Raw genomic sequence first — 11971 nt, forward strand, 5'->3', positions numbered from 1 at the left:
TGGGGTTGTGGGACAAGCTGGGGACGCGGGGCTTGTGCGACGAGGGGCCTCATCCTGCACCCCCAGGCCAGGCCAGGAGCAGGCAGACCCCAGCTGGGTGTATGGGCTGCAGCTCGTGGGTACAGGGCAGAAAGGCACCCCTGCCCCCGGGACCCCTCTGTGCCGCCCCAATGCCCCCAGGCGGGGGTCCCGGTTATGCTGTCCCCTCTTCCCCCAGCTACCATGGCCCGGGGAGCTCTGCCCCACGGAGTGCTGCCCCACAGCCGGGACCTCGGGCTGGGCACCTCCTGCTAAAAGCTGGGCCCACGCAGGTGACCCCAGTCCGGGGATACCCTGGGGCGGGGGTCCCGGCCAGAGAGGGGTGATGCCCGCAGGCACGGCCCTAGGGACCCCCTGCCCCCGAGACGAGCCGTGGGGCTGGTCCCTGCACCCCCCAGCCCCGACCCGCGGGGTGGGGGTGCCCCTTGCAGCCACCGTGGGGTGGGGGTGGGGGGTGGTCCCTGCTCCGCCTCCCCACGGCCGGTGGCGGCCCCGGCGACGGGGGTCGGCTGCGCCGCTTGGAGGGGGGAAACACACACACACACACACAGACGACCCCGCCTTTCGGTGGGCCCCACCGCTCTGGCTCCTCCTTCAAGCAGCCCGAAGCCGGGCCAAAGCGGGGGCGGGGGGGGAGGCACCTCCCCACCCCGATCGGCATCGCCCTTTTAAGGAAGGGGAAATTCTTCACATAAACAAGCGCGGCCCCCGGGAGCGGGGGGGTCTCCCCTTCCCGGAGGTGGGGTGGGGGAGCACGGGACGGGACGGGGGGGGGGGGGGGGGTCAGCCCCCCCCCCAATTACCCCCTCTACCTCCCGGCCGTGCTGGTTTGGGAAGGGGGATTTTGGGGTTGGGGAGGGGGGGGGGGTGCTGGGGAGAGGGGGGAGCCTTGAAACAGCCAGGGAGCGTCTCGCAAGTGCGGACCTCGGCAGGGGGCGAAGCGCAGCGGGACCCCCCCCCCAGGGTGCGGGGCCGCGGGAGGAGGGAGGGGGGCGACGGCCGCCCCCGGGGAGGGACCGAGCGGCTCCGCATCCGCATCCGGCGGGGCCGGCAGGCGGGAAACGGGGCATCCGGGGCGGGGAGGGCACGGTGGGGCCCCCCACCTCCCCGCTCCCCCCGGGGGAATGCGAAGAACTGGGGCTGAGGCCCCCCCCTCCCGCACACCCACGCTCACGCGTGGGTCTATGCAACCCCCCCCCCCCCCCGCCGAGCCCCCCCAGCCCGGGGCAAAGGGTCCGGGCCGGGGTATGGGGGGGCCGGGGGGGTGCCCTCCCCGCCCCGGGGTCGCGCAGCAGCAGCGAGGCTGAGGCCAGGTTACAAACACGACATTTATCAGCCCCCCGCACCCCCCCCCCCCCCCCCAAATTTAGGACCCCCCCGTGGGGCTCCAGCCGGTCCGGTCCGGTCCGGGGGCTGGGGCCGGTCCCGGGCAGCGGGGCTGGCCGTCCCGGCTCCCCTGGGGCTGGCCCCACCGTCCCCGGGCGGCGAGGGATGGTTAGCGGTCCCGGGAGGTGATTAGCGGTCCCGGGCAGTAATTAGCGGTCCCGGGGGCCGGCGGTTCCTGGCACTAATAAGGAGGGAAGATCTCCGGGGCGGCTCATTCGCTGAAGCCTCTGTGCCAAGGGCTGGGGGCACCTCCCGCTGCTTCCTCCCCCCCCAGCCCCGATCCAGCCTGAACCAGCACCCCCTGAATTGGGGGTGGGGTGGGGGGGGCGCTAAAAACTTGGGGGGTGGTCTGCCCGCTGTTAACCCCTTCCTTGCTGGGTGCACCTCTGGCCAGAACATCATCCCCAGGCTCAGCGTGGCATCGAATCAGTGCCCAGTGCGGGGGGGGCCGTGCTGGGCAGGGAGGGGGGACGGGGTCTGTTACCGGGTCCCTGCCAGCACCGGCTGGTCGAGGGAGACGCCGAAGCTGAACCGGCTGTGGTGGCCCCGGGCCAGGAACCGGGCTCCATGCGCGATGCTGCAGGTCCAGATCTGTGGGGGCAAAGAGGGCGGGTCGATGGGCACCCACGGGGGATGCCACCCCCCACCCGGCTACCCCTTCGCGCGGTGCCAGCCCTACCAGGTAGGCGACGAAGGCCACGTAGGCAGCCAGCAGCAGGCCCAGGGGTATGTGGTACCCCAGGCCCCGCAGCGTGGGCAGAAAGTCCACCACGAAGTAGATATTGATGGCGCAGACCAGCCCCGTGATGAGGATCATCAGCACCTTCCCCGGGCTGCGGGCAGGGGAGCGGGCATCAGCGGCAGGGCAGACTCCCCACCCCGTGTGCCGCCGGGCACAGCGGTCTGGGGGATCTGGGTTTGTAGGTGAGCAAGACCCCAGCTGGGACATCTCTGCACCCCACGGCCATCCTAGATCCCCACGATGGGGCTCTGGGCATGGGCTTTGGCCACTCTCCGAATGCAGGGCTGGCAGTGCCAGGAGGGTGCTGAGGACTCAGGGATGCCCGAGGGCACCAGACGTGGCATTGGGATGAGGATGGAGAGGGCAGTGATGGGGTCTGTCCCGCTCTGGCTGCCCAGGTCAGGTGGGAATGGACACGCCCCCCCCAATCCCCATACACCAACTGCCCCCACGGCATGGTTTGGGGAGGCAGGATGGGCCAAAGGGAGGGTGCCTGCAGCCGGTGTGCCCCACTCTGCCCCCCCGCCCCGTGCCTGCCCCTGCCCTGGCACTCACAGGCCGTTGGTGAAGTCCTGCATGAGTGGGCGCAGGCTGGTGAAGGTGAGGACGGGCAGGACGGCAAAGGGCAGCTGGAAGGAGAGGAGGATGAGGCGGGCATGGCTGCCAGGCCGGGGTGTTGGGGGGGGGGGCAGGTGAAGCCCCCCCCCCCCCCCCTTACCAAGATGCTCTGCAGGACGTTGAGCAGGTCGTTCATGCCCGTGAGGTGGCTGACATCCTTGAAGGCGGCCACAAAGACGGTGGGCAGGATGGCGAAGGAGCGGGTGAAGACCACCCGGGCGAAGCGGGACCAGCGGAGCTGCAGGAAGCCCTGGGGACACGGCAAAACCTGTGCCCTTGCCATGCCTGGGGCATCGTGCCAGGGTGGCTCCCCCCAAACCCTGGCTTAGAGGAACACGGCGGGGGCATCGCCCCCCTCTCCTGTGTCAAGGTGCTGAGCGGGCCCTTGCAGGGCTGCTGGGCCCCGCTAGATGTCAGCTCCAGCTCATTAAGCAAATGATCTCATTAGGAGAACACTGCGTGGGGCACCCACAAGGTGCCTCTGGGAGAGGGTGTCACAGGGGGCGGGGGTGGCCATGCAGTGGCAATGGGTGCCATCGGGAGGCTGCCACCCACCGGGTGGGCAATGCCCAATGCCCAGCTCCCTGCAGGAATGGGGGGCAATTAACTCTGCCAAATACCCCAGAGTGGGGGGTGCTGCCCATAGGACCCCCCATCCAGGGCCCACCCATGATTCTCCCCCTTCCCAGCTGTTCCCCATGGGGATGAGGGCCAGCATCCCTGTCCCTCACCTCCATGACAAACTGCCCTGCGTAGGTCCCGGTCATCGTGGAGCTCTGTCCTGCTGCAAGGATCCCAATGGCCCAGATGTACAGTGCCACTGCCCCGAAATAGCATCCCAGGATGACACCCTGTGCAAGGACACTTCCATGGGCACCCCAGAGCATTCCTCAGCCTGGGCACCCCATCAGCTCCCAGCCTTTCAGGAGGGTCACAGCAGCCCCCAGCCTCAGGGGTCAATGGCAGGGTGTGCTATGTCCCCCAAATGGGTACGGATGCCTGCTGGGCACAACCCAGGGCCACTCACCCCCTGGTAGATATCCACAGAGACCGTCTCGTTGTTGTTGGGGAAGATGCTGGCATACTGGCTGATGCTGCTGTTGACACACTTGTTGTGCTGCAAGGCGTGGCAGGCACGAGCGTGATGGCCACCCAGTAGCCCCCCCAGACACGGGGGGACACCCCCCTCATGGGACACCCACTCTCCAAGGGATGCTCGCCCTGCCCATCTCCACAGCTGTCACAGACGTGACCTCCCTCCCCACGGGTGTGAGGTGACACTCACTACATCCTCGTTTCGCTGGTGGTAGAAAGCCTCGCCGAAGACAGCCATGACGAAGAGGTTGATAAGGAAGGAGACAAAGAGGGCCACGCAGGACTCGATCAGGAAATACATGTTGGCCTCCCGCACCGCCTCCTTCTTGGACCGGTCGATCTCCCGTGTCTGGGCACGGCGGGTGACATGGGTGCCACAGGGTCAGGTGAGCACCTCTGTCCCACGGCCAGGACCATCTGGTCCCCACCAAAGTGTCCTCTGAGACACCCTGGGGTAGCAGTACCCATGGCAGTGCCCTGGTCTCACCTTGACCAAGGAGGAGTGGAGGAAGATGTTATGGGGCATAATGATGGCGCCAACGATGCCCACGGCCTGGAGCAGCTCCTCTCGCCCGCAGCCCAGGCAGTAGGGCAGGAAAATGCCCTTCAGCACCTCCACCTGCCCTGGCCTCACCACCACGTACTGGAGACCGGTGGGAAGGGGCACTTGTGAGCTGGCTCCCACCCTGCTGCCGCCCAGTGACAGTGGGGACGCCCCGTGGGTGTCCCCTGCCAGCACCCTGCAGGGAAAGTGGTGTCCCCAGCTCCCCCCTTCACACCTCATAGCCGAAGGTCAGGGCCATGATGGTGATGAGAAGGCCAAAAAAAGCCTCCAGTTTGCGGAGCCCTAGAGGGGTCGAGAGATGGGGTGGGACAGAGCGAGGGACACCAGTGCCACACCAGCATCAGGGCTGCCTGGGTGAGTGTGTCCCCCCCCCCGTCCCCTCACGCTGGCACTTACCGTACTTGTCAAGGAAGAGGAAGAAGAGGGTGTCCACGATGGTGATGAGGACCCCACCCCAGAGGGGGATGCTGCGGGATGGCAAGGGGGGGCATTGGACGTGTGCCCCTCGGCAGAGAGGGGCCATGGGGGAGGCTTAGGGGTACCAGTGGGGCGGCTCACCGGCCGGCTGAGAGCAGGCTGAAGGCGATGGCTGTCCCGATCACCTCCTGCATGTCAGAGCCGATGATGGCGATCTCGATCATGAGCCAGAGCAGCACGCGGGGCACCTGGAGGGGCCGGGGCACCGTGAGGTGTCTGAGCCCACAGGGGTCCTGGCCCCAGGCGAGCTGGCACAACCTCCAGGGTGGAGACGCCTGTCCCTGTTCCCAAGCTGTGGCAGGCCACCCAGAGCAACATGGGGATGCCAGGAGACCCGTCCCAGCCTCTCCCACAACACAGTCTCAGGGTGCAAGACGGATCCTAAATCCCAGCCTACCCCTACCTCCCCATCCCTGCCCCAGTGGTAGCTGAGGACAGGACCCAGCTGCCTGGGTATGATGGTCCTGGTGGGGTGCAGGGGCAGAGGGATGTATCCAGTTCTCCTTTTGGGGACCTGGCATTCATTCGACACACCTCATCACTCATTCCCCTCCATCAAGATCCTGCCGACTAGACGGGACCCCTAGCCCCTCCACCTCCTTTGCCATGTGACTCCCCCTGAGTCCCCTCAACTCCCTGCACCAATGTGCCCAGGCTTGCCCCGCGTCTCGGCTGCGCGTCGCTGCCCCGACACCCGGGCTCACCCCCCCGGGGGACGCGCTCACATGTCCCCAGATTGGACCGGGACACCGAGGCAACTGCTTCCCCCCCCCCCGCCTTGTGCCGGGCGCCCATACTGCAGGGGTTTGTGGGCACTAGATGGGGGGCACCAGGGATGGGGGGGGCTTTGGGGAGCCCCTGGGAGAGGTGGGGCTCTTGCAGCATCTTTCTGCTCCTCTCCAGCCCCCCCAGTCCCTGCCAGGATTGTCACCAGCCCAAGTGTGGGGTCCCCCCAGGCTGTGACCCCCGCGGGGTCTCCCCGTGGCTGCTCACCTTGGGGTAATAGAGGTAGCAAATCTCACCCAGGTCCTTCCCCGTCACCACACCCAGCCGGATGGCCAGGCGCTGGCACAGCAGCCCCAGGACGGTGGCCCACAGCAGCACCCACAGCAGCTGCAGGGGGGCAGAATGGAGGGAAGTAGCAGGGGCTGGGCACCGGGCAGGATGCGACTCCCCGGGGCTCCCAGCAAGGTTATCAACTAGCCCAGGGACATGGGAAAGAGAAGCCCAGAGAGGTTGGAGGTGGTCCCCAGCCCAGGCAGAGGGGTGGCCCTCTTGCACCCCGGGGTGCCTTCCCCCAGTGCCAAGGGCCCCCCCGTGTCCTTCCCGCTCCCAGGGCTGGGGAAGACGGTTCCCCATGGGGCTCGGAGGCCGTTGGCGCAGGAGAGGTTACGAAACCTCCGGCTGCTTCCTGACCCGGGGGCCAGGGGGGCCCAGGGCTCACCTTGAACCCCGCCACTGCCCCGCACTGCAGGTCTGACTCCACGTTGCCCGGGTCCAGGTAGGCGATGCTCATGAGGAAGCCGGGACCAGTGAAAGCCCAGAGTTTCCTAAAGCTGAAACCGGGCTGGGACAAGGCAGCAGGTCAGAGCGAGGAGCTCTCATTCAAAACCAGTGTCTCCCAGCTGCACTCCCAATGCCCTTTTGCCCAGTGCTGGGAAGCCCTGTGCCAGGTGCATTTCACACACAGAAGACATTTCTTCCACCTGCTTTAGGGAAGAACGGCTGCCCCCCAGCCCCTCTCCCTTAGCAGCAGTGCAAGGAGGCAGCGAGATCCCCCATCCCACCCAGGGACAGGTTGGACAGTAATTTCTAGGGGGGTGCCAGGCACCGTTAATTGCACCCCGTGGGATTCCGCTACCGAGTCCTGCTTTCACCACCACTCCTGGCAGGGGAACCCCCATTCCTTCCCCTTCTCACTTCCACCCCCCGAGACCAGCTGGGGATGAGGGTGCTGGCAGGGTGCGGGCAGCCTGCGGGAGCCCCACTGGGCTGGGCATGGGTGGCCCAGGACCGGGAGCCTGGGAGAAGTGTGAGCAGCAGGGTGATCCCTGCAGCTGGGTAGGACCTCGCCCCATGCCTCAGTTTCCTCATCTGGAAACCTTTAAGCATGGAAAAGCTCACCCTAGGGCTGTGATTTGCCTGAGCCGGCTCTGGGGACGCTGAGGTCCTCAGGGCATGTCCCAGGCATATCTCTCCCCCTGCAGTGGCCCTTTGCATCCCCACCTCAAGCTCCCTGAGGTACCAGCCCCTCACCCCATCTCTGCCCACCCTCAGATGGAGGTGCCAGCCTGGCAACACCTACCCCGCCGCCCTTGGGGATGCTGATGAGTTCATCCAGGTAGGTCTGATCCCGGGTGCCAGGGTGCTGCAGGGGCACGGGGCTCCCAACGGTGCCATAAGTCTGGGCTTGGCCCCGGTTCAGGGACCCGGTGAGGCCTGCGGGGGGGCAAGGAAGAGGAGGAGGGGAGGTGGCAGCCTGCCGGGGGATGAAGACACTGGTGGGCTGGCAGCCCTAGTACCGGCTCTACTCAGTCCCACCTGCCCCTGCCCGATGAGCCCTGGCTCAGCCCAAAGAAGGATGAGCCCCATTTCTCCAGGGGGTCTGTGGGGGTGGCTATATTGGGGCTGTCAGTGGCTACGCAAAGGAGTCAGATGCCACTTCCAGCTCAGGTGTCCCTAAACCCCCCAGGTCCCACCCCACTCTTCACCAGTCCGAGAACGAAGTGCATTTCTGGGCAGGAGGGACAGGAGGGGACCCTGCTCTGGGTCCTGCTGCTGGGTGGGCACAGACTGGGGACAAGAGGCTGGTACTGGTCCCGATCACCCCTCCAGCCCACCCGCATCCTGGGAATGTAGATGAATCCTGAGTGGGCTTGGGGGAACAGAGGACAGGGCAGGTGGGGAAGCCAGGACAGACTGGGGGGGCAATGGTGCCCACTGTGGTGGGGGAGCAAAGCCAGGGGTCCCAAGGCAGAGGAAAGAGTGTCAGGGGGAGGAAAGGAGGTGTGGGGGGACCCAAGTGTCTTGCAGCTCACCTGGCTCCAGTGATGCCACGGCTGGGCCTGATCTGGACATGGTGCCGGGGAGCCGTGATTGTGACACTGGATGCAATGCTTGCCACCCAGCTTTTAAAGGACCCCCCCCAGTTGCACACACACACACCCCCCCCCCGCCGAGGAGGAGAGGAGGAGGAGGAGAAGGAAGTCCTCCTTCCCCACCCACTGACCTGGGCTAGGAAAGGGGTGGGGGTTGGGTGCTCTGAATGTGCACTGTCTCAGTTCCCCCACCCTGTGCCAGGATGGGGGGACCCAGCACCTCCCTCCCCCTTGCCATGCATACGACGGGGCACCCACACCAGAGTACCCAGGGGTGTGGGAGCATGCCTGCGTGTGACCGTCCATCACATGCCAGGGGTCCGGCTCCTTTGGTGGTTGGGAGGACAGGGGACAGTGTCCCGCAGGGTGGGGAGGGAGGGCTGGCTCGGCGGGAGTAGGGGAAAGGCCAGAGGAGCGGGAGCGAGGAGGAAGCAGGCGTGCGTTGCACAAGCGCGTGAGCACATCAGAATGCACTCTCAGCTGCTGGGGGAGAGCACCCAGCCAGGCAGGCTCTGCGGCGCATGGTGCTCATGCCACCCCCAGGTCGGGGGACACCCACTGCCCCCAAAAATGGGGTGCTCAGTGTTGTCGCAGGTCAAGCTGCACCCGCAAAAGTGGGTGACCCCATCCTGAGGACCCTTGTGGCGGCAGAGGTAAGAGGGGGTGCACCCCAGGTGCACCCATGGGTGGCTGGGTAGTACCGGCTGCCTCTCCGGGGCACCCTTCTGTCGGCCAGGCTGTGCCCCACAGAGAGGTGGGCATCGGGGCTCTGCCCCTGGGGAGACGTGGGGTGGCCTGGCACAGGGATGCGAGCTTGGCCCTGCCCCAGGGTATGCCCCAGGCACCCCCCATCTCAAGCGAGGGCTAGAACAGCTGGGAGGGGGACAGGGGGTCCCGCCCAGACTCACATGGAGTCGGGGTTAGCACGCAACTTAGCACCCATTACCCTCCCCGTGCCTCAGTTTCCCCAAAGCAAACGAGCCTGGACAGGCAGTGCCGGCAGCTTTATTCCCCATTAGCCGGAGGGTGGCAAGGCGGGGGGCTGGCAGCCACAGTGGAGGCAAAGGGGGTCCCGGGGGGCTGCTGGCGGGCAAAGAATTGAGCGGCGAAGGAGACGGGGTCACAGGGCTGCTGGAGGAGCAGGGCCTGGAGGAAGTCAGCCAGCAGCACTCGGAGCTCGGGGTGCTGCTGAATGTAGGTGGCGTGGGACGCTTGCAGCTCCTCCTGTGGTGAGGTGGGGAGGGTGGGCATGGGCACCAATGTCCCCCCCCCGGCCACTGTGCCAGGGTGGGGGGCAGGATGCCTGGGCCCTTTTCCAAACTTGAGGAGCTGGGGAGGGAGGATGCTGGCCCGCCTGCCTCCCCACTGTGCCCCCCGGGCATCCCAGGGGAGACCCTGCTGGGAGTGGCACAGCCCCATGTCCCCAAATCGCCTTGTCCCCCTGTCTCACCTTCCTGTCCAGGAACCAAGAGCAGAGCTGGATGTCCTCCTCCCAGTCCAGGGGCTGTTTGGGGAAGGGGGGTAGGGGCTTGACCCCACCTGGCAGCAGAAAGGCAGGGCAGGGTGTTCCCCATTTGGCTGCCAGACAGCAGGCAGGGGCTGCCTGTGCTGGGGGGCACAAGCACAGTACCTGTCCCCCCCTCAGTACCTGTCTCGCTGAGGACGGACTCATCCTGCAGAAGCACCAGCATCGGGCAGCCGACCTGCACCAGACGGGCCAAACGCCTGCAGGGGTCGGGGGGAAGAGCCGATCATCCCCCTCCTGGGTCCCTGCCAGGCTGGCAGGGCTGGGGGTGCCCCTGGCCAGACCCCCACCATACCCGCTGGGGAGGAAGCTGCTGTGCCACACGGTGGAGATGCCTGTGCTGGCGTGCACGACTCGCTCGATCACAAACACCTCTGCCTCCACTGAGCCCACTGCCTGCCGCTGGATGCCCAGGGCACGCTGTGGGGGGCATGGCCAGGGCTCACCCCTGTCCTAGAGTGCCCCCTGCCCCCAGGTGCCATCTCCATGCCCCCCATGCTGTCAACCACACTGCTCACTGGCACCTCCCACAACCCACCCTGGCACCCCCAACCTGACCCAGACCCCCCATCCCACAGGCCCCCCTGGCCAGTGGCTCACGTAGCTGGAGGTGCAGAGGTGGCCCTCGGTGTTGATGGCTGGGAAGATGAGGCCGGAGGGCACTGCCTGCTGGCACGCCAGCACCCGCAGCAGCAGGAGGCTGGCACCCTCCGGCAGCAGCCCCCGCATCTTGTCCCGCCCGTAGGAGAAGCTCCAGCACTGTGGCTCTGCCTGCAGAGAGACAAGGCCACCTTGTGGAACAGCCACAGCCCCATCTTCCCGAGGGACAGCACCCTCTGGAGCCTGGGGGCACCCCTGGGTGGGACAAGGCCAGCTGTGCCTCCCCCCTCCCCAGGATGTGCCCCATCTGGGGGAGATGGGGAGAGACACCCCCCCCCCCCCCCCCCCCCAGCCTCACCTCTCCCTTTCGGAGGGTCTTTGTGACAGTCATCCCATGCTGGTGGCTCACCATGTGGGTCCTCCTCTCCACTGGGTGTGCTTTGAGCTGTGGGAGAGGTGAGGGGCACAGGGTGGGGGGGCAGAGCCAGGGCACTCCCTCTCTGAGGTGGCAAACCCCAGCTCACCCTTCAATTGGGGTACCAAGCCAGGTGCATTGTGGGAAACTCCCCACTCCAGCCGCCACCCAGGGTAGGGGATGGGGACCAGGCTGGTGGGACAGAGCTGGTGTCTGAGCCGGGTAGGGGACACCAGGCTGCCCACAGCGACGTTGCATGGGGGGCAGCCCGCAGGAGGGCATCGCTGCAGGGCACATGCCAGGACAGAGGGGCAGAACACGGGGAAGGGGACACGCCACCGCCACACCGGTCACCTCCAGGCGCTCCTGCTCCTCCTGCTCCAGGGTCTCCAGCTGCGGGGTCACGTAGGCTGGCAAAGCAGAGCCACGTTTAGCCCACCCCGCCGGCACTGCCCCCCATCCCAGCCCTGGTGGCCGGTGGGACGGGGATGCTCCAGCCCTGGGGAAGGAGGTGGGGGGACGACACCCCAAGCAGCCCCCGGCTCACCTTTGAGGGTGCTGGAGCCGGGCACGCCGTCCTGCCTGCTGCGGGTGCCGGCTTGCACCAGGAGGCAGCTCCGCACCGGCTCTCCCGCCCGCTCGTAGGGTGCCCACCGGGCTGCCACCCACCGCTGGCCCCCGGCCCGGTCCCGTGGCTGGTCCCCTGCGGCCACCACCTCCAGCGTCTCGGCGAACAGGCAGCGCTCCAGCTCCTCCGGCCCTGCCCGGGGGGGGACCGTCACCTCCGCCCAGCCCCCCCGCCGGCTGGGCTGAGCCCCTCACCATTTATCCGGCTCAAGCCCCCAAGCCCCGTCCCCCTCCTGCCGGAGCCGGTGTCCCCTCCCGCTGCACCGAGGACCCCCCCCCCGGGCACGGCCTGGGGGATAAAGGGGAGGCCGGGGGCGGGGGGTGGGGGGCACCCACCGATGAGTCTCAGGAACTCGGCGGCTGCCTCCGTCAGGGCTGGGGTCTCCTGCCGGCACTCGGGGGGGGGCTCCATGCCTCGCCTGGGGGTTCCTGCTGCCGGACCCCCAGGTAAGGGGGGCAGCATGTCTCCCCCAAACCGTAGTACACCCCCCGGTGTCCACATGTGTAACCCTGCCTGGGGGGCACAGTGACCCCCCCCCCCCGCCCCTGTCACCCCCCCTCCCATCCTCCCCCGCGGACCCCCGAACACCCCCCGGCCCCTCAGCAGCTTCCCCAACACCCGCCCCCCCCGCCCCCGGCCCCCAGACCTGTCCCCCTGCCCCCCCAAACCTGCCCGGGCCGGACCCAGGTGCCCCCCCCAATAACGCCTCAGCGGTCGCCGTAGCAACAGCCTAGACCAGCCTCTTAAAGGGACAGCGACCCCGCAGCGGGGTTTCGCGGGGGG

General features: G+C 67.4%; 2 protein-coding genes across 2 annotated transcripts; both read right to left on the reverse strand.

Moving 5' to 3' along the window:
* Positions 1–1404: 1404 nt before the first annotated feature.
* On the reverse strand, positions 1405–8037 carry SLC11A1 (solute carrier family 11 member 1). The gene is made up of 15 exons (XM_049810704.1): positions 7961–8037; positions 7228–7361; positions 6367–6489; positions 5916–6035; positions 5004–5110; positions 4842–4912; positions 4660–4727; positions 4368–4523; positions 4071–4229; positions 3813–3902; positions 3517–3636; positions 2886–3035; positions 2723–2796; positions 2105–2258; positions 1405–2016 (listed from the first exon to the last, which is right to left on the reverse strand). Exons 1-15 carry the CDS (start codon positions 7998–8000, stop codon positions 1906–1908), a joined length of 1677 nt encoding a protein of 558 aa, XP_049666661.1. The 5' UTR covers positions 8001–8037; the 3' UTR covers positions 1405–1905.
* A 915-nt stretch (positions 8038–8952) lies between these two features.
* On the reverse strand, positions 8953–11876 carry CATIP (ciliogenesis associated TTC17 interacting protein). Its single transcript, XM_049803166.1, has 10 exons — positions 11857–11876; positions 11524–11616; positions 11108–11320; positions 10915–10970; positions 10504–10590; positions 10146–10316; positions 9841–9965; positions 9669–9745; positions 9471–9559; positions 8953–9244 (listed from the first exon to the last, which is right to left on the reverse strand). The coding sequence occupies exons 2-10, from the start codon at positions 11597–11599 to the stop codon at positions 9026–9028; spliced, it is 1113 nt and encodes a 370-aa protein (XP_049659123.1). The 5' UTR covers positions 11600–11616; positions 11857–11876; the 3' UTR covers positions 8953–9025.
* Between the last annotated feature and the right edge of the window lie 95 nt (positions 11877–11971).

The sequence above is a fragment of the Accipiter gentilis genome, chromosome 1 (assembly GCF_929443795.1).
Source record: "Accipiter gentilis chromosome 1, bAccGen1.1, whole genome shotgun sequence".
Classification (NCBI taxonomy): Eukaryota; Metazoa; Chordata; class Aves; order Accipitriformes; family Accipitridae; genus Astur; species Astur gentilis.

Excerpts from the sequence above, each read along its gene's own strand:
- CATIP (XM_049803166.1), bottom strand. The coding sequence starts at position 11,599 with ATGGAGCCCCCCCCCGAGTGCCGGCAGGAGACCCCAGCCCTGACGGAG. Across the intron at positions 9,746-9,840 it reads AGCAGCTTCCTCCCCAGCGG|GCGTTTGGCCCGTCTGGTGC; the intron begins GTATGGTGGGGG and ends CGACCCCTGCAG. Across the intron at positions 9,560-9,668 it reads GTCCGTCCTCAGCGAGACAG|GTGGGGTCAAGCCCCTACCC; the intron begins GTACTGAGGGGG and ends TTCTGCTGCCAG.
- SLC11A1 (XM_049810704.1), bottom strand. The coding sequence starts at position 8,000 with ATGTCCAGATCAGGCCCAGCCGTGGCATCACTGGAGCCAG. Across the intron at positions 3,903-4,070 it reads ACCAGCGAAACGAGGATGTA|CACAACAAGTGTGTCAACAG; the intron begins GTGAGTGTCACC and ends CACGCCTTGCAG. Across the intron at positions 2,017-2,104 it reads TGGCCTTCGTCGCCTACCTG|ATCTGGACCTGCAGCATCGC; the intron begins GTAGGGCTGGCA and ends TTGCCCCCACAG.